The sequence below is a fragment of the Sinocyclocheilus rhinocerous genome, unplaced genomic scaffold, assembly GCF_001515625.1.
Source record: "Sinocyclocheilus rhinocerous isolate Xijiao unplaced genomic scaffold, SAMN03320098_v1.1 scaffold789, whole genome shotgun sequence".
NCBI lineage: Eukaryota > Metazoa > Chordata > Actinopteri > Cypriniformes > Cyprinidae > Sinocyclocheilus > Sinocyclocheilus rhinocerous.
This window is the reverse complement of record NW_015667306.1, coordinates 627,119-646,991: the sequence shown is the minus strand read 5'-3', so window position 1 is coordinate 646,991 and position 19,873 is coordinate 627,119. Positions and strand designations below refer to the sequence as shown.

The following is a 19,873-nucleotide window of genomic DNA, read 5'->3' as shown; positions in this document are numbered from 1 at the left end:
AAGCTGTGTGTGTGGTCGCCCTCCCCTCTCCCCCCTCCGCTCCGCTGCACACCACGCCCACTTTTTTTAGCATTTTTTAAAACTGTAGTGAGAACTAACCAGTGCTGAAACAGGGGGTTTCATGACCCTTTAAGTGGGCGTTGAGCGCTCATTGGCGCCCCCTTTAGTTGGAGGCACCCGAAGTAACTGCCAAGTTCGCCTATGCCTACAGTAGAAAAGGCCCTGATTTGGAAACTTTTGGAAACTAAAATTTTGTCTCTGCTTTTTAAACTGGGATAGGATAAAGTGTTTATTGGTTTTAAAAATGACAAAATTCACCTTATCTGGTTTTGGTACTTGTTGAATAGATATATTCAGTCTGAATTGTCTGTATAATAAAAGTTGCATGGCTTATCTTGGTACATTCAAGTCATGATGCAGGTGGGTCATCATTATCCACTTTGTTTCTCAGGTGAACACAGGTGAATCGAGTATATGCTTTCGGCAAACGATGGGTTATTAGTTAAAAAGGAACAGTTGGTTAAAAATTTATTTGATTATGTGATTAACTATCAACAAACATATAGCACTTTCAGCCCTGTGTTTAACACATTTTTACTGTATTAAAAACAATTATGTACTTAACCCAAAATCAGCGCAGAAATTGCACAGGCATAAGATATGGTATTATTTTAAGTAACCCACTTCAACAGGCGATTCACTTCATGTCTGGTGGTTTGGGACATTTTGACTTTACCCTGTTCTTCCTGGTTAGTTAACTTTACCATGAGTTAGACATCACTGAAATGTGCTCGGTCATCCTTGCGTATCTGAGTTTGTCACAGACGTCGAGAGTGCTTGTGAAGGTCATTACTGGTGAAATACTATGCTTGAACAACTGACAGACAGCTGCCATTAGTGGTCTTGTTTTACCGTACTGTAGTTTAACATAAGCAATATATGTAATTATTCATATGCTTCAGAGGGGTTATATCCAACAGGAATGTTTATGTTTCATCCATCCAGTGTAAAAAATGTGAGCTATGTAAACTCTTCACTGCAACAGTTGCAGCGTTTTTGTGTGAGGTCTGTATCTGATGTAACCTGTATGGAGCTTGTCACAATCGATCCACACACACATAAATAAATGGCACAGTCAGATGGATTAAGTGCTAGTATGCAATGGACATGACAAAATGCTTTAACTAGATGGATAAAATAATGTTAAATGAGTCATATTCAAGCATTTGTTTAAGCATGTAGGCAGGTGCAGTTTCAACTTGATGGCAAGACCAATAAGTAATGTATTTTGTTGCTGCACATTCCATGACATGACAGCATTAGATGATTGTGTAAGTTGCATATTGCTTCCTAACACAACTCCATTGAAGATTGAGATGTGAAAATGTTATTGTGTTATTTAGGTATTAATTAAACCAGGGGTTTTCAGGGGGTTTGCAAAAACTTGAGAGAGAAGAAACACTTTTACAAAATGTGTTTTTAGGGCTGTCAAAGTTAACTTGTGCTCTTAAAGGGATTGGTCACCCAAAATTAAAATTCTGTCATTATTTACTCAAGTTATTCCATTAATTTATTTCTTCTGCTGAACAAGAAGATATATTTGAAGGTTGTGGATAACCAAACAATTTCTGGTCCCATTGACTTCCATAGTTATAATTTTTTTCCATACTATGGAAGTCAGTGGGGACCAACAACTGTTTGGTTACCCATATTCTTCAAAATGTCTTATTTTGTGTTCAGCAGAAGGAACAAATTCATACAGGTTTGGAACAACTTGAGGGTGAGAAAATGATGACAGATCTTTCATTTTTGGGTGAACTATCCCTTTAAAATAATAATAAACATATGTAATGTTTTTTTTCCTTTCACATTTACCAAATTTGCCAATATTACTATTTATTTCTACTTTCTAAAGACTGATTAAAAAATCAGCATATAGTTTTGTGATAATAATACTTAGTTTTTAGATCAACCCTCTACATTGCGAGTAAATCACTCGCATATGCGACTAAATCTTACTCTGGGCGACTAAATAATATCTAACATTAGACATTGGCTAATAAATTCTTAGATACAAAATGTATGGTTCCCTTATTTATTCATAGATAATAACTATAACTATAACTTTTTTTTTTTTTTTGGTGCCAGTTCTTTTTAGCAATATATGTTGAATAGATGTGATGATTTCCATCTTGATAACTGCATACATTTTGACCCTATAAATCATGAGCTAAAGTAAACACAGCACCTCCGTTTGCAAGTATTGAGATGTGAAATGTAGATAGATAAGTAGACGTGTGTGTGTGTGTGTGTGTGTGTGTGTGTGTGTGTGTGTGTGTGTGTGTGTGTGTAAAATAGTATATCCGTCTGGCGAGTAAACAAAAAAATTTACTAGCCAATGGCGATTATATTGTAGATGCACTGTTTTTTTACTTTTTATATTTTCTAGAAAGTAATTAATAACAATAATTTGCTTTAGTACAATAATAATAGAAAATACCATTCTTTAATTTTGGAAACAATTATGTAATTTTGTTACCTTTATAAAATGTCCTTAAATATGGAGAAAATATTGAAAAATCAAATGTAAGGGTTCTTCTTGGCATCAAAAGTTTGAAACCCCCTGAATTAAGGTTTGTTGATGAAAAGTTGAAAGTATTTTGGATTCCTCGTTATGCATCTAAGTGCCGCCATCGCTCTGTTTCTGATACAGTTCACACCTTGGACCTTACATACCTTCATTTGTGTGTCCTTTCTCTTGGCAGTGGTGATATTTTTCCCTGTCTGTTTATGCACCACTGGCAAGGGACCAAGTATTTTCTCTGTCCTTTTCTGAGATCCTGTGCTGGCTTGTAGCCTGTAGCACTCTTCATGACCCCCTTATGTTATAACATGTCATCTGTTTTTTTTGTTTTTTTCCATCATGCACAGATGCATGGTGTTCCTGGAGCTATATTGCTTTACTCTGTCTGTCCATACTTCTTCATGGTGGTCTCATAAGTGTGCTGTATGATATCATGATATCTAATTGTATATTTCCTTTACTCTGAATCTCTTTCAGGAAAGTTATCAGAAAACGCATGCTTTAACTGCACTGCACTGCGGTTAGCCACAAACAGGTAAATGGAACCGAATATTAAATTGTAATTGGGTCAGTGACATGATTCTCTCTTTTTTTTTTTTTCTTTTGTCTGAATCTATTTGGAGAAAAGTGCAATTCATGCATACTATGGCTTGAATACATCTCTTTTATGATGAGCATATTTTTGATTTCTAAATGTTATTTAACTTTTAATGATAGAATTAACTAACATTGATAATAATAAGAAATGTTACTTGATCATCAAACCAGTATATTAGAATGATTTCTGACTGGATTAATGACTGCTGAAAATTCAGCTTTACTATGACAAGAATAACTGACATTTTACAATATATCACAATAGAAAACAATTTTATTAAATTGTAACAATATTACTATTAATATAAATATGGTTGTTCACAGTATTACTGTTTTTATTGTATTTTTGATCAAATAAATGCAGCCTTGGAAACGTATTTCAAAAACATTTTTTTTTTTATTCTTTCAAATTGGATCTTTATTTAAAGGTTGTAAAAACTGTTTTTCAGCAGTCCCAGTGTTCTTGGAGGCAGCACCTGGCCTCATGCATCATCTGTCCTGTACCTTGACAGTTCATCAGCGCTTCAGCGCCGCTTGTCCAGGTCACCTCGCCTGTACTGTTCCATCTTAGTACATGACCCCGTTCACACCCACTCCACATACCTCAGGACGCTAGCCTGGCCACAGAACACCCTGGTCCGGTGGGTACATACTACAGGCCCCCTCTATGATGATTCAAAGGTAGAGCGTTCTTTACGCTCACTGAAGGATCGGAATAAAAAGCTTGAGGAGGGTGGACCGGTGTACAGCCCGACGGTAGATGCCGAACCCGTGCGACGGACAATACGCCAACGTGTGATTGATGAGGTGAAGCACTACTATCATGGGTTCCGCCTGTTGTGGATAGATACGACTATCACCGTTCGGATGCTCTGGAGGGTGCTGAATGGACACATTCTGTCACGCCGCGAGAGGAGACAGGTAAACACTAGGGCTGTCAAGTGATTACAATTTTTAATCTAATAAATTACGTGATGTGGAGGTTAATAAATCAAATTACAGTGGTGTGAAAAAGTTTTTGCCCCTGCCCCCTTTTTTTAATTGTTTGCATATTTGTCACTTAAAAGATTCAGTCCGTAACTTTTTTGATTAAAAATTATCCAAAATCAATTTTTGAGCAAGTACATAACCAGCCAGTGTTCAAAACTATCGCCTTACTTTAGCTCGATTCACAACGTTTAGCTTGTAATAAAGTTTTCTAATTTGAGTGGTATGGGTAGGTTTTCGTGGGAAATTCGAGCATGGTGCTGCATCATTACGTCACGTCTGTAAACATAAAGAAGTTGTCTCGGCTAGTATGCTATAATTGCAAATTAATGGCAATTTGGCTTAGAAATCACCCCCAAAAGATAATTTACAGCCATTATTGTGTATATAAGTAGCTTTAGAATTTTTTTTTTTCTTTTTACATTTTTGTGTGAACTGTCCCTTTAATTCGTTTTTTATTAAAGCTGCAGTCCGTAACTTTTTTGATCAAAAATTATCCAAAATCAATTTTTGAGCAAGTACATAACCAGCCAGTGTTCAAAACTATCGCCTTACTTTAGCTCGAATCACAACGGTAAGCTTGTAATAAAGTTTTCTAATTTGAGTGGTATGGGTAGGTTTTCGTGGGAAATTCGAGCATGGTGCTGCATCATTACGTCACGTCTGTAAACATAAAGAAGTTGTCTCGGCTAGTATGCTATATCGCATGTGAGGATCCTGCAGGTGACGGATCGTTTATAGCCTTTTTTCACAGCAGCTGGAATAAATGGCAGATTGTAATCCAGAAAGGTCGAATTGGCACGGTTTGATGTGATTTGAGCTAACCAATCGTTAGATTTAATCACCATTGATAGCGCAATTTATTGTAATGCTTTTTTCCTCCGTTGATCAGAACAAAAGTGGCACTTGTTACTTACTTGTTCAGATGACATTCTCCAGTAAAAACTCTTATTTGGGTCATACTTTCAAGATGTAGAATTTGTGAATACAAAGTGCAGTATCCACACCAGTGCGGTGACTGACAGCCACACATTAGATTCATCCGCGCTGGAGCCTCAACTCAACAGACCGTTTTGACGAGAACGGAAACAGCGGTGTAGAATAAAGGTAAAATATGTGAAAATAACGCGTTCAAGCCTTCAAAAAAAGCTGATCAACCACCCCTTTAATGAATCATTGTCTCAATGAATAAATAAATCATCCATTCATTCATTCAATTCGTTCAAACGGCTGATTCATTCAGAAATGAGGTAAATGGCTCTCTTTATGAATGGGCCATTGAATCAATGGTTCACCCGATTCGTTTAAAACTAGGATTCATTCCGAAATTGTGTGTTTGGAGACGTACAACAGTTCTGCTGTGGCTTTAATAGGATATATTTTCATTGGCAAAATTGAGCATAAACGGACATTATTGTGTTAATTGCGGTTTTTTTATGTGTAATTTTTTTTTCCTATAACTAATTACATTAACGCATTAAATCGACAGGCCTAGTAAACACACAATCAAATACTGCCGACACTCCAAAGGCTTTTTAAAGGATTGACACTAGTCAATGGTAGTGAGCTCAACATTTCAGTTGCATAAATTCACAGAAAAGAATGGTTCAATAAAGAAAGAGAAAAAAAAATCTGAAATGGATAACATTTAAAATAAAATATAGTAAGAAAAAAATCATGTACAAATTTATAAATAAATAATAAAATTATTAAAATAAAAATAATAATAATAATTAGAAACTTTTTTGACATTTATATTTGGTATTTATAATAGCACACTTACAATTTTTCTATTTAGGCTACTATTTTTGTTATCTAGAGCTGATTATGTTTTAGGAACGGGGTCTTTGTCAAAGGGATCCTCATATTTGGGATTCTTGGCATCAGGAGTGTGAAAAACCCTGTTCTACAGTGTCTGAAGGATAGCCATTGGATGACCTGAGTTGATAGGATTGAACGTTCCCAATCAGTATTCCTCTGTTCTGATAAGTTTATGATAAATAACTGTACCTTGACTCCTGAAAGTTGCGTAGCAGCCAGCTAGTCAGATTAGAACTACCAATGTTTATACAAAAGTTGAACTCTGCTCAAATTTGTTGCATGTTAAATTGTTGTCAGTGTGAAGCCTCAAGGCTAAGACCACCTAATAAGCTTGTCCTTAAAAGAGTCAATGACAACATGTTTGCATTGAGATTTGGTAGTAATAAAGTAGACATCAGATATCTTTGTCCTTTATTGCAATACTCTACAAGTAGGTGGTGTTCGCTGATTTACGAAATGTTAGTATTTGCGATGAAACTTCCCACAAACACAAAAGGGTTAAAACTTGGGTCTTTACTTTTAATAGAAAATGCAAATGTCATAATGTACCACTCTGGGCTTGTCAGTTGACCTGTGAGTGCTTATGTAGTTGTTCCTGGTGTGATGTAAATTGTTCGTCTGTCATTGCACTGTGGATTTAACCCAGTGTAATGTAATTAAGTCGTGTATAGTAGGATTTGGGGTGGGTGGTTAGCATTCTTTTGTAGTTTAATCCCAGTCCTATAAAGTCTGACTGGATCTCTTCTGTAGCTTAATGATTTAAATTAGTGCCATGCTGAGTCTTCAGGGAGCAGCCGTTAGAGATTTCTCTGTAAGTCAGGAGGCTAGGGGAGACCCAAGACACTTTAACCAGCTCACATGGGACTAATGAGATTCCTGAGGCCTTTAGGATTAAAAACTTGAAATAAATTATATATTTGAAATATATCGAAATAGAACACAGCTATTTTAAATTGTAATAATTTTTCATTATATGACAGATTTATTGTATTTTTCCAATAAATGCAGCCTTGGTGAGCAATAAGAGACTTTAAAACATTACAAAAACTTACCGACCCCAAACTTGATAGTGTAAAAACAAGGTTCCTGCTCATCTGTATTAGATTTGAGTTTTCAAGCACACAGCAGATTGCAACTATCATACATTGTATTGCATGATCGTCTCTGTTAGCATAGTGCTAATGCCTTCCCAACCTCAAATTCTCAGACAGTTGCATGACTCAGTCTGTTGTAAAGTGACACTTAAAGGCAGGGTATGTGATTTTTCAAAAACACTTTAGAAAACTGATTCGGGCCGAATAGCAAAACAAACTTGTAGCCAATCAGCAATAAGGGGCGTGTCTACTCGTGATGTGGAGGAGAGAGCTTTCAGTGCATGGGACGGACATTAGCCGAGCCGAGCGACAGAAAGATAGAGATGGCGGATAAAAAACAAAAGAGGAAAACGTCTGCGGAACGATAAGGCAAGAAGTAGGACCCGTGTAAAATATTGGATCAGCTTTCCAGTGCTGGAGAGAACTCAAGGAGCGGAGGCCTGCGATCGGACGCCGAGGTTGCTTTGTTTCTTCTCAATAGGTGAGTAACACCGTGTCTACAACAACTAAAGTCTGCCTACACTGGACGCGAGAAAGAGGTCAAACGACCGTTGAAAACCATTTGAAATCGGTGTCAGCACGTCATAAATAGAACCCGGCAGCAGTTTTCTGTCGGGATTTGTTGCGCCGCGCCACTCACGTCCGTAGACACGGTGTAACATTGGTTTTGCTTTGTTTCACAGAACTAATCGTTGCCTGGGTTGCGTACGTATATGTGGGGCGGAGCTATCAAAATAGGGGCAAGACCCTTTTGGGGTAGGGGCGTGTTTGTTTTGGTGATTTCAAATATCAACATTGGCTACCAGAAATCACTTACTCTGCCTTTAAGTGACGCATATAATCTGTAACCGTTGGAGGCCTCCATTGCGTTCTAAGTCAGTACATACTGGAAATTGCTCAGGCTTTGTGTCACTCTGTCACTCTCTCAGAATGAACCGTCCGTCCTTGGGTTGCTGGGATATTAATGCCACCGTTATCCACTACATTTCTCCTATCATTTCTCCACAGTCATGGCAATAGTACTGAGAAGGGATGTTTGGTTTTACTCTGGTGACAGTTACATGAAGCCACAGAGATAGAAACACCCCCTTAAAATTTGGTGTCCTGGCAAACATTTTGAAAACATTTGCTGCAAGCAATCATTGTAAACATTAATGGTTTACTAAGGCAAGTGTCACTATTATTGCTTATACTTCATTTATTTATTTCCTAAAGCCTTGTAAGATTTTCTTGGAAGTTTTTTTTATTTTTTTATACAGCATTTGGTTCAAAAACATCTACAGCTTTTATAATACTCATGTTTGGGTAGTCATGGTTAGTTGTTATCAAGAGCTTACTGAGGTTTTCTTTATGTTGTGAGCTCTGTAAACATTAGCATTGCGAGCTATGCTAATGCCTCTGCCTCAGCTAGCATCTGTTGCACCTCACTCTCGCTATTCTTCTGACCTGCTTCATTCTTAATCCTGCCTATTCACAACTGGCCTTGCACAGCGTGGGTTCCTTTAGCTTTTGATGTCAGTCATCAACCCCCTTCCCAAACCCTCTGTCCTGCTCTCTCCCAGCCACTTCCTTTGGAATGCCTTCACTCTCCATCCCACTCACTCGTCCCTGAATATTTCACACTCCAGGCCTCCCTGTTTTCCTCCTCTCTCCCCCTTGCGCTCTATCTCTCTCTCTCTCTGCCTGTGCTGATATACATGTCAATGGGCCAAACACAAAGGCTCTTTTCAGGCCTGCCTGGTTTAAATTCTTCCCTATAGGACCGCTGACACACAGGTGGAATAAGGGGAGCAGGGACCCCTCTTAAAAAGCTGAAGCTCCTTTGTTATCTAACCTCTCATTTTCTGAATTGATCATGTTTCATCAACTATATATTAGATATTGTCATGGGGAGTGGATGCACTGATATCTTGACTTGTCTCTGGTGTTATCTGCTCACTCCCATTTCAAATCAATTTTATTTCTTGTTTTGTTTTTATTTATTTTTTTATTTATCCATTTATTTTATCTTGTTTTGTTTTATTGCACTTTACCTGATATCTTTTAACTTTCAAATTATTTAATTTTTTTTACTTTGCAGGATGAGTGAATCATGCATAAATGCATCCGGGTTATGTTTCACAAAAAAAAAAAAAGGAAGTTAGCATTAATATTTTTTAGGACCATCAATTTTTTTTGTAATTCATATTATTATTATTCTGGTGATTCTCATTCTCATGTATGTAAAAAAAGAAGTATTGTAAATAATTATATTATTTTAAAAATCATACATTTAAGGCATTTCAACAAACATGATGTACAAGTGCTTCATAATTTAACTTTTGTATGACTAATTTTTTTTTTTTTTTTTTTTTTTGCTTTTGGTTTTACATTACATTAATGGGAATTGATGGAGATGACACTGAATGTCCTTAATTCTCATGAAAATAATGTAGCAATGTAGAAAATCTTAATGGCTTTTTAAGCTAAATAAGCTTCTTCCGCTTGATTTTGGGGTGAAATAGGAGCAGGACATGAGGTTCTCGACAGGCTTTGTAAGATTCACTCAAACAGTAGAGAGGAAAATCGGCAGCTTTAGAGAGAACTCTTCACTCTGTGAGTTTGAGCTTTGAGCTCTAATTTTACTCCCTTATGTAGTCCTGACAGAGCAGATCACCCTGTAGAATCAGTTCTTAGTGCCTCGTGACAGGGATTTCAGGGGTTTTACTTCATTTTTATTTCTAGAGATTAGATTTTCCACCACTGATCAATAATTGCATTTCATCACCAAAGCAGCAATCTGCTGACATCACTGCCTATGTCATGTTAATTGCAGTTCCTGAGGACGTGTGCAGATGTCTTCCGGCTTCTGCCCTTTCTGGTGTTTATCATCGTTCCATTTATGGAGTTTCTGCTTCCTGTTGCACTGAAACTTTTCCCTAATATGTTGCCGTCCACCTTTGAGACACAGTCCAAAAAGGTACGCCGACCTCTCGAGTTTTAATCTATAAAGACCTTAATCGTATTTCTGTCCTAGTCACACCTCTTATGCCTCTACTTATACAATACTTATACCAAACCTATTTGACCTCATATCATATATCTCTCTCACACACACTGTCTTTGTGTTTTGCAGGAGGAAAGACTAAAGAAGGAGCTGAGAGTGAAGTTAGAGATGGCCAAGTTCTTGCAGGACACAATCGAGGAGATTGCACTAAGAAACAAAGCAGCCAAAGGCAACGTGACCGAGGAGTTCTCCACTTTCTTTCAGAAGGTAGATCATAGTCACATGCTCAGAACTCATCCTGAAAAAACAACTGTACTGCTGCTCCAAGTGATTCAAAACACAGCTCTGTATTGCCCACATGTGGTGATGCTTATGAAATGCTCTTAGATGAGACGTTACTCTTAAGCACCATGAATGAGAGCTTTTTTTGAACGAGAACTCTCTCTCTCTCTCTCTCTCTTCCTGTTCTCTCTCAGATCCGAGACTCTGGAGAGAGACCCAGTAATGAGCAGATCATACGCTTCTCTAAGTTGTTTGAGGATGAACTGACCTTGGATAATCTGACACGACCGCAGCTGGTGGCACTGTGCAAACTGCTGGAGCTGCAGTCCATCGGCACCAACAATTTCTTGCGCTTTCAGCTCATCATGAAACTCCGAGCCATCCGTGCAGACGACAAGGTTAGAACCTGTCCTTACTCAGCTGAAGATGGGTTGTCAAGAAGACTCAAGAACCTTTGCATTGTTTTATTTATAACAGTTGTATGTCATTTTTTACAGGTTAATAATTTTAAATATCTAAAATACATTTGAAAATATCTATTTTAATATATTATATGTTATATATAAAAAAATACATGTATATTATATGTATTTAATATATTAAAATGTTGTTAATTACTGTGATGACAAAGCAGAATTTTTACTGAATCATTACTCCAGTCTTCAGTGTCACATGATCCTTCAGAAATCATTCTTATATGCTGATTTGCTGCTCAAGAAACAGTTTACATTATCAGTATTGAAAACAGTTGTGCTTAATGTTTTTGTGTGACACGTTTTTTTTAAGATAGAAAGTTCTAAAGAATAGCATTTAATTGAAATAGAAATCTTTTGTGACATTATAAACGTCTTTACTGTCACTTTTCATTAAAGTGTTTTGAATGCTATTGTATATACTTATATTTTTTCAACATAACATTTTTCATAGTGACCACGGCTGTTAAACTTCAAAAAGAAACAGAAACACCATAAAAGACCATAAAAGTAGTTATTATGTCTTATGTATTTGGTGTATAAGAATTCAGAGCAAATTAAAATGTTTTGAATGCTATTGTATATACTTATATTTTTTCAACATAACATTTTTCATAGTGACCACGGCTGTTAAACTTCAAAAAGGAAACAGAAACACCATAAAAGACCATAAAAGTAGTTATTATGTCTTATGTATTTAGTGTATAAGAATTCAGAGCAAATTAAAACAATTATCATGAATTGTATCGGCCACAATTTCTATATCAGCTAGCTGATTTCTTTGCATGTGTATGTGTGATTGACAGCTGATAGCAGAAGAAGGAGTGGACAGTCTTAATGTGACCGAGCTGCAGTCAGCATGTCGTGTGAGAGGGATGAGAGCTCTGGGTGTGACCGAGGAGAGACTGAGAGAACAGCTTAAACAGGTAACACATGCTGCACTTTCCTCTACAATCATTACTTCCTAGTAGGGATGTAACGATTCACTCAACTCACGATTCGATTCACGATTTTGATTTCACGATTCGATTTTCTCACGATTTTTTTTTTTTTTTACAAAATGAGATTGAAGACATTATACAGTACAGTAAATGAAAAGGTGTCGTTTTATTAGGCTATTGCCTCACATTATCACAGTTTATTCGCTATAGTTTAGAAAATGGTAATAAAATATGACAGTCGGAGTTAAACTGTGTCAGAACAAATTGAGCTTGATAATGAAAACTAAATTGAAATTTTAAAACAAACCCCAAATCAAACAAGTAAGTTACACAAATAAAAGAAATCTCTTAATATGAACAAACTAAGGCTTTGTCTGTGCTCTTTCCATTTAAAATTAGAGGCAACCACTGGATTTGAATCATGATCCAAACAAAGATGCAGCATACATGCAGCATGAGTAGATTTTAATCTAAATTAGACTGTATAATTGCACAAAATCAGAATGGTCTGACTTCAGTTTTGTGAAACTATACTACATAAAACATCTGAACGAAACAGCAGACGAGCTGAATGAGACGAGATTCACTCTCTGACAGCAGGTGGTGCTTATGAACAGCAATGATACAGTGTTTCCTTGGTTACCGCTGTAAACAAAGCAGAGCTGCGCTTATGAACGCTACTTTAATATGCATTGTTCAGAGGCAAGATGAAAAGAAAATACCACGTAAACTTTTCTAAAGATTGTCATTTCCCCTCAGAGATGCATTCATATAAACTCCTACTCCAATTGTATCGCGATTTATTTGGCGTCTCAACCGATTTGAATCGTCACATATTTGAATCGATTTTCGATTGGCTTTCGGTTAATCGTTACATCCCTACTTCCTAGTAATGCATCTTCTCATCGTGTATTTCACATTTCTGATCATGTCAGTGGTTGGAGCTGCACCTCAATCAGCACATCCCCACATCTCTGCTGCTGCTGTCCCGAGCCATGTTCCTGCCAGACACGCTGTCCCCTACAGACCAGCTTACAACCACACTACAGAACCTGCCAGAGATTGTGGTATGTACTGCACAATATATATAATATTTGCAATAAATGTAGGTTAGTTTCACCAAAAAATGTAGTTTTATACATGTAGCAAGTGCTTCAGATTTGTGTAATGACAGTGTGTTGTTCATTTGTGCATTCACAGACTAAAGAGGCACAGATGAAGGTGGCAGAGCTGGACTTTTCTAAAGTGGATAACAAAACCAAGCTGGAGGCCACGCTACAGGAAGAGGCAGCTATCCGACAGGAAAACAGAGAGCGGGAGCTGGAGAGACTGTCTGATGCTGCAGAGAAAGAAAAGGAACAGGCTGCACGGGTCATTAGTCTCTTTCAGTCTGACAGTGATTCCAGCATCATACCTGTAGTATAGTTTAAATGTTCATGGAAGGTTTTATATGTGTTTCCAGGAGGCCGAGGTGGTGGAGATGGAAGCAGAACGACGTGTGGATACAGAACATGCTCTCTCCAGTGTAGACGTGGCCATCCATTTAGAAACACTACGAGATACTGCACCGGTGCTGGAGGGTATTAAGGTAAGATAGTCACACACACACACACACACACACACAAAACAAGAGGTGAACAGAAAGTTTTCTCTCTTAAATCTAAATGAACTCTGAATATGTATAAAATTACTTTTATTAAACATTAACAAGAAATAAAATCAAATACAAAAATATTTATATGAAAACTTTCCTGACATTTGTGAGGAACTTAAATGTGCAATATGGTTGAAAATTTGGGGTCAGCAAGTTATTATTATTTTTTTTTGTGTTGTTTTTTTTTCGTTTTATAAAGAAATGAATACTTCTATTCAGCAATAATGCATTAAATTAATCAAAATTGACAAAGTCATTTACAATGTTAAAAAAATGCTGTTCTTTTGAACTTTCTATTCATTAAAGAATCCTGAAAAAAAAGGTGTCATGATTTCTGCGAAAATATTAAGCAGCACAACTGTTTTCGACATTGATAATAATAAGAAATGTTTCTTGAGCACCCAAATTGGCATATTAGAATGAGGAATAAATTACATTTCAAAGTATATCAAAGTAGAAAAAAAGTTAATTGTAAATTGTAAAAATATTACTATTTTTACTGTTTTGATCAAATAAAGGCAACCTTGATGAGCATAAGAGGCTTCTTTCAAAAACAATTAAAAAAATCTTACTGACCCCAAACTTTTGAAACAGTAGTGTACATTACTGATAATGTGTCAAGCGTTATAAAATAGTGTTTGTTAATGAGTAATGAAAGCTATTATAAAGTGTTTTTATAACCCTTTTAAGGCAAGTCACGTGAAAGTATAGCCCCATTCTGCTTGAATTAGGAAAATCTGAAACATCCAATGCTGTTGAATGTGTTGATATACTTGATGCATAAAATAGTTTTGTAGTATAAATTTAACTTTTTTTAGCTGAAATCATTTGTGACCCTGGACCACAAAACCAGTCATAAGGGTCATCTGAAAGCTGAATAAATATTTGCTCAGAGACCTACTGAATTAGCCTTACAATGCTTTTCAGTCGGTTTTAGTGACCTTTCTGTAATCACCTTTTTTTGTATGGGAAGACCTTCCTTTCCTCTGACTAATCCTCTTATAAAAGAACAACCTCTCCGCATCAGAGTTGGGGAGTAACTAATACTCTTTTCGAAAGTGTGACGGTAGTTCAACTGTTCTCAAACTAGTGTCACTTTTACAAAAAGTTACACAACCGTTCAAAAGTTAAAGGACAGTAAGATGTAGATTGACAAAGCATTACATCGCTGATTTCGTTATATTGTGTTGTCTTGCAACAGAGCAAGCTGAGACAATAATCAAATGCACCTAGCTAGAATATATCTCTAGTACTGAGAGGTCTGATTCATTTTAGCGAATCAATTTGTGCAGGCAGTTCATTATAAAAAGAAGGGGGAAAAAATCACTGATTCATTATGTGCCTTTTGAGTCATTTCAGTGCAGCTGATTATCATTGTTACATATTCAAATCAGTTATATAAATTAGAGTATGATTTGCTTTTACCGTAATTTTTTCCAGTGTTAGGCAGTCTAATTGAAATTCTCACAATTTTAGTGACAAATAGTTAATCAAATTATGTATTAAGATATGTATTTATATATAGTGTAATAAGTTGCTTTTTCTTAACTTAGACAACGTTAGCTTTACTGTAGTTTAACTACTTTAAATCATGAGTAGCTTGAACATTGGTTACTGTAGCGGAGTCATCCCTATAGTGAACTAGCAGACAAGACTTTGGAATAGATGATGCTATTTAGTGATTTTATTTGGAATACTAACTTTAGCTGACTAAATAAGTTACATGGAATTTCCATCCATTTTATATATATTTCCTCATTAAATTTGTTATAGATTTTGATCCATTTCCAGAGCTAGCATCTAACCCGCACCAAAATGTTAAATTCACCACTGATTCAAAGGTTCCCCAACACTGCTGTGCATGTATGTGTGTGTGTGTTACCTGGAGAGTGTTGATGGACACTGTGTGTGTGTCATTTTTCAGGGAGAGGAGATCACTAAGGAGGAGATTGACATGCTGAGTGACGCCTGCACCAAACTGAAGGAGCAGAAGAATCTCCTCACCAAAGAGAAAGAGGAGCTGGAGGACCTGAAGGATGATGTGCAGGAGTACAGCGAGGTGTGTACCATAAACCAATGGTCCATTTTCATTTTTTGTCATAAACATTTAAACGTGATATCCACTATGTCTCTCTACAGGACCTGGAGGAGATCAAGCGAGAGCTGTCCAAATCAGGACAGGAGAAAGTGGTGGAGGAGTCTAAAGCAAGTCAGCGTCTGTCGAAGCGGGTCAACCGCATGATTGGCAGAGTGGATAAGATCATCAACGAGCTGGAGAAGGACAAGATGGTGCTAGACGGACAGATGGACAGCGGGACCACACCACCAATTGGGTAAGAGATCTTGATTTGCATGAGTTTTTCTGTTCGTATGGAATTGGCTTAAATGGTGGTGGTGGTTTCTGTGTGTGAGTGTTTGTGTGTCATCAGTAATGCATGATGGGATGTTGCAATCGGCACAGTAAAATGGTGGTGGAAGAATAATCTTACAGGTTGTAAACGAGAACGGTTCCCAGTCCAATTAAAAATAATTTTTTGTTGTTTTTTTAGATTGTTCTTTGAGAAACATAGTGACTTGCCAAGGTGAGGACAGGAAAGACCTCTCGCCTTTCGTTTTGTTTTCTCATCAAAAGCATTAACTTAAAAATATGGACTAAACACCATATTTTTTCAACCAAGTAGGTCTGAGGGAGGTCTGAAGTGTGTTTTTTAAAATTTATTTTATTTTTTTTATTTTAATCAAATCAGTAGTCTTGCTTGTCATTTCCTTTACTAGTATTTCTTTAATTAATGCCGGTTATTGTGGATAATCAATTGTGTGATTAGGATTGTGCTGTGAAATCTTGTTCACTCTTATTCTCAGTGCTGCAAGTATAAGATGGATCACTTATTTTAAGGCCTTTATTTTTGTCTTCTGTGAAACTATAGTTAAGGCTTGTATGATTTAGTCAAAAATTCTTCAAGATTAGTGAATCATTTTCTCATTAATGACTCCAAAACCTCTATTCTGGGAACCCTGCACGGCTGTCTTGGCATGCGATTGGTTGATCCGTGAATTTACTCGTCCTCCACCATCTTACCCCTTGTGTTATCAAGTAACCGTTCCCTGTATGCAGTCTGTTCCTGTCCTACAGGGAGAATCTGATAAGCATCAATGAGCTCATTGGAGTCATGAAGCAGATCCAGAACATCCCTGAACACAAGCTGCTCAGCATCGCAGACGCACTCGACGAAAACAAAGATGGCAAGATAGACATTGATGATGTCTTTAAGGTAACAAGATGGGACTTCTTTGGTCCCTCATTGATTTCAGCATTATAGTTTGACGTTGACATTTATCTGGTCTGTGTGTGTTTGTGTGTTAGGTGGTAGAGCTGATCGATAAGGAGGACATCGATATCTCCACCAACCAGGTGGCAGAGATCATGGTGATGCTGCAGAAGGAGGAGAAGCTGGTGGAGAAGGAGAAAGCCAAGGAGAAGGTCGAGAAGGAGCAGGCAGCTAAAATTCAAAACTAGACCTTCCGTGTAAGGAATGGAAAAGATCCTGAAGCTTTTGAAGTTTTTCAGGTTCATTAATATGTGTTAAGAAGCTTCAGAGTGAGACTTATGTGTGTATATATAGAACAAAGAACTAACTATGCTTTGTTCAAATAAGACTGTTGTATAATGAATGAATTGAGACGTTTACTTATTAATAACATTACAAAAGTAATGCACTATGGAGCCCCACACATGACATACAGAAAAAAATAGAAATCAGGGCCACAAATTAAACATTTGTTCCCTTGTTTAGGTAAATAATGCCCACAGTTTAACTAAATTAAAAGGAAGGAACGAACAATGAAGTCGTGTAAACGAATTCTTAATTCATGGCCATCATATCTTTTATTTGTCATGTTCGAGGCTCTGTAAATTCAGAGATAAATTTTGAAAGAATATTTGTTCATGTATTCTCAAAAAGACCCTCTTAAAGGTGGGGTGTGTCATTCCTGGCACAAAACGGACTGTTTGTTTGAGCGGCCTTGTTGAGCTGGACATAACATCAGTGCAACCAATAGCATGAGTTTGGGGTGGAAGTATCCTTGTGTCACAGAAATTGCGCACTTCATCTGTAAGATGCAAAAATGTATTCGTGGAAAATGAAAACTTTATTATTCTCCTAATCTCACACCCTGGCAGTGATGTCATTTCCTGTGATCTGAGGACATCTCCTGTCTTTGCACATCACATCACCTGTCACCATCATTCCACTACGCATCCAGTTTTATTCTGTTGTATTTTTATTTATTTATTTTTTTTCAGTTCACAATCTTCATGAGATTCTTGAATGTCGCTCAGAAGATGTTGATATCACATTCATGTTTATTCAATAACCAAAGAAGCTGATATTATGCTTGTACATACACATTCAAGCTACCAAGCACTGCGGCTTTTGTCACACAGCAAAAGTCTGAAGTAGTATTGGGACGTATCTCTTCAGCACTTGAGCTTTATTCAGGGCAGGAGCTTTTGTACAGACTTGAAGATAGTGGCTGAGACCAATTCAGTTTTTGATGTGTTTTTTTATTTAGCTTTTATCTTGGATTGATTTCAGCATCACATTTACATTGTGGCCTTAGTAATCAAATTCTCTTGTCCAATGTAAGCTCAAGGGATGAAATTGACATAATATAGCTATATTAATATTTAACAGTTCGTCAATGCTAGTATTTGCATTGTACACTAGCAATACATTTCTGTGCAGTGGGCATCTCTGTTAGCTAGCGTGGGTTAAAAATAGATAAAGTGTGTTTGTGAATGTTTGTATGTGTGAAAGAGTTCTGCTGGGTACCTGAAAGGGAAAAGATGGAGGTCAGTGCAGACAGAATCAGGGTACGGCTCAGCCATACAATCATGTGACCAGGATGATCCTTCCTCCTTACATGGAGAGAGCGGCAGCAGCAGTTCTCATAGCAGAGCACCTACACGAACTGGAATGTGTCGATCAGCATGAGACTCAAATGCTCACTGGTAGCGTGAGTCTGGTAGCATAGTTTCACAGGGCACATAAGGCAGGGAATACATCATCTTAACCCTAAACATGTCATAGCGAGTGACCAGCATGTCTAATCTCAAAACACTGTTTCTGTGCTGTGTCTCAGACAGAGTTTGGGTGCCTATTTCACATTGTGTCCCTTAAAAGGATAGTTCACCCAAAAATGAAAATTCAGTCATTATTTGTTCACCCTCATGTTGTTCCTAACCTGTATGATTTACACAAAATTAGATGTTTAGCAGAATGTTCACGCTACTCTGTTCCACACAATAGAAAAAAGTCATAAATGTTTATAAGCACATGAGTAAGTAAATGATGACAGAATTGTTATTTTTGGGTGAACTGTCCGTAACTTACCTAGGGGACCCTTAAATTACAGTAACAAAATTTAGGCCTTGTATATTTTCATGAATTAGTATTACTGTACCGTATGATAGAAAAAGTTTGTGTGTGTGTGTGTTTTTTTTTTTTTTAAAGAGCAAGTATTTTATGCTGACGTGTAATTGCACTATAATTATTGAGAGCTTTATTTTTTCCCATTTTTGGCTTGTCGATCTAGACTCAGGAAGATGCATGTAATGTCTGTATTTGCACACAGAGATATTTTGAGGAAATGCACACTTGAATTTTTTTTAAGTGTTTGATGGGACGAAGTGTGAATATTGTAGAAAGGTATAAAGTTACCTTGCTTATTGTGTTTTGTTTTGCGAATATTTTTTATTATTTTATGATTTTTTTTTCTCAGATTAATTTCTAAAAGATGTACATGTGCACATATAAGTGACCACAGATGGAAGGGAGTAAAGACATGATGTAATTGCCCTTGGAAACTAATTTACTGCTTAAGCTAATTTAAATGGATGTGATTTATTGTTTTCCCCCTTTAAGGCCTGTACATTGTGTCTTTCGTGGTATTTTCTTGACTATCCTGTATTTTAGAAGGTTCAAAACCTAAATACTGTTACGCTAGTTAAATTGTAGACTGAATAATGGGTGAAAATGAGAGTGATATGTGCAAAAATGTTATTGAAAACCAGTATGGAGTAAAATAGTAATTTTATTTTATTGTTCATACTACCTATGTAAATATACTATTTACATACAAGTGGTTACAAAGTCAAATAAAATGAACTGATCTTTAAGTTGTATACAATTATTTTCTTTATTTTTGACTCAAATCCATGTGCATCTTCATGTTTCATATATCTTTTTGTCTTACTTTTTTAACATTTAATTGCTTTAATGCCTTTTCACCTCCATTGCATTATTCACCTATCACTGACAGCATGATATCAGATCCAACCTGTCTTCTCTGTAGTACTGATTCAATTAATTAATCTGACTTATAATTCAAGTGTAACTTTAAATGCATATGGTTATAATATGAATTCAAGTGTAAGTGTGGTCTGCTTACACTA

General features: G+C 36.7%; 1 protein-coding gene across 6 annotated transcripts in view; it reads left to right on the top strand.

Moving 5' to 3' along the window:
* Window positions 1-19,149, top strand: part of LOC107733755 (LETM1 and EF-hand domain-containing protein 1, mitochondrial-like) — a 25,391-nt gene extending 6,242 nt beyond the window's left edge. Inside the window, exons 2-15 of one of the 6 annotated variants that reach the window (XM_016545523.1) lie at window positions 3,062-3,119; window positions 3,634-4,102; window positions 9,899-10,042; window positions 10,199-10,336; window positions 10,546-10,749; window positions 11,631-11,750; window positions 12,701-12,832; window positions 12,966-13,136; window positions 13,228-13,353; window positions 15,344-15,478; window positions 15,559-15,752; window positions 15,969-16,001; window positions 16,535-16,691; window positions 16,784-19,149. In XM_016545523.1, the coding sequence (XP_016401009.1) occupies window positions 3,062-3,119; window positions 3,634-4,102; window positions 9,899-10,042; window positions 10,199-10,336; window positions 10,546-10,749; window positions 11,631-11,750; window positions 12,701-12,832; window positions 12,966-13,136; window positions 13,228-13,353; window positions 15,344-15,478; window positions 15,559-15,752; window positions 15,969-16,001; window positions 16,535-16,691; window positions 16,784-16,936 (2,234 nt within the window). In that variant the 3' untranslated portion in view covers window positions 16,937-19,149. Of the gene's footprint in view, window positions 1-3,061; window positions 3,120-3,630; window positions 4,103-9,898; window positions 10,043-10,198; window positions 10,337-10,545; window positions 10,750-11,630; window positions 11,751-12,700; window positions 12,833-12,965; window positions 13,137-13,227; window positions 13,354-15,343; window positions 15,479-15,558; window positions 15,753-15,968; window positions 16,002-16,534; window positions 16,692-16,783 lie in introns of all 6 variants that reach the window. The other 5 variants (XM_016545524.1, XM_016545521.1, XM_016545527.1 and 2 more) reach the window with 5 other exon arrangements.
* The last annotated feature ends 724 nt before the right edge of the window (window positions 19,150-19,873 follow it).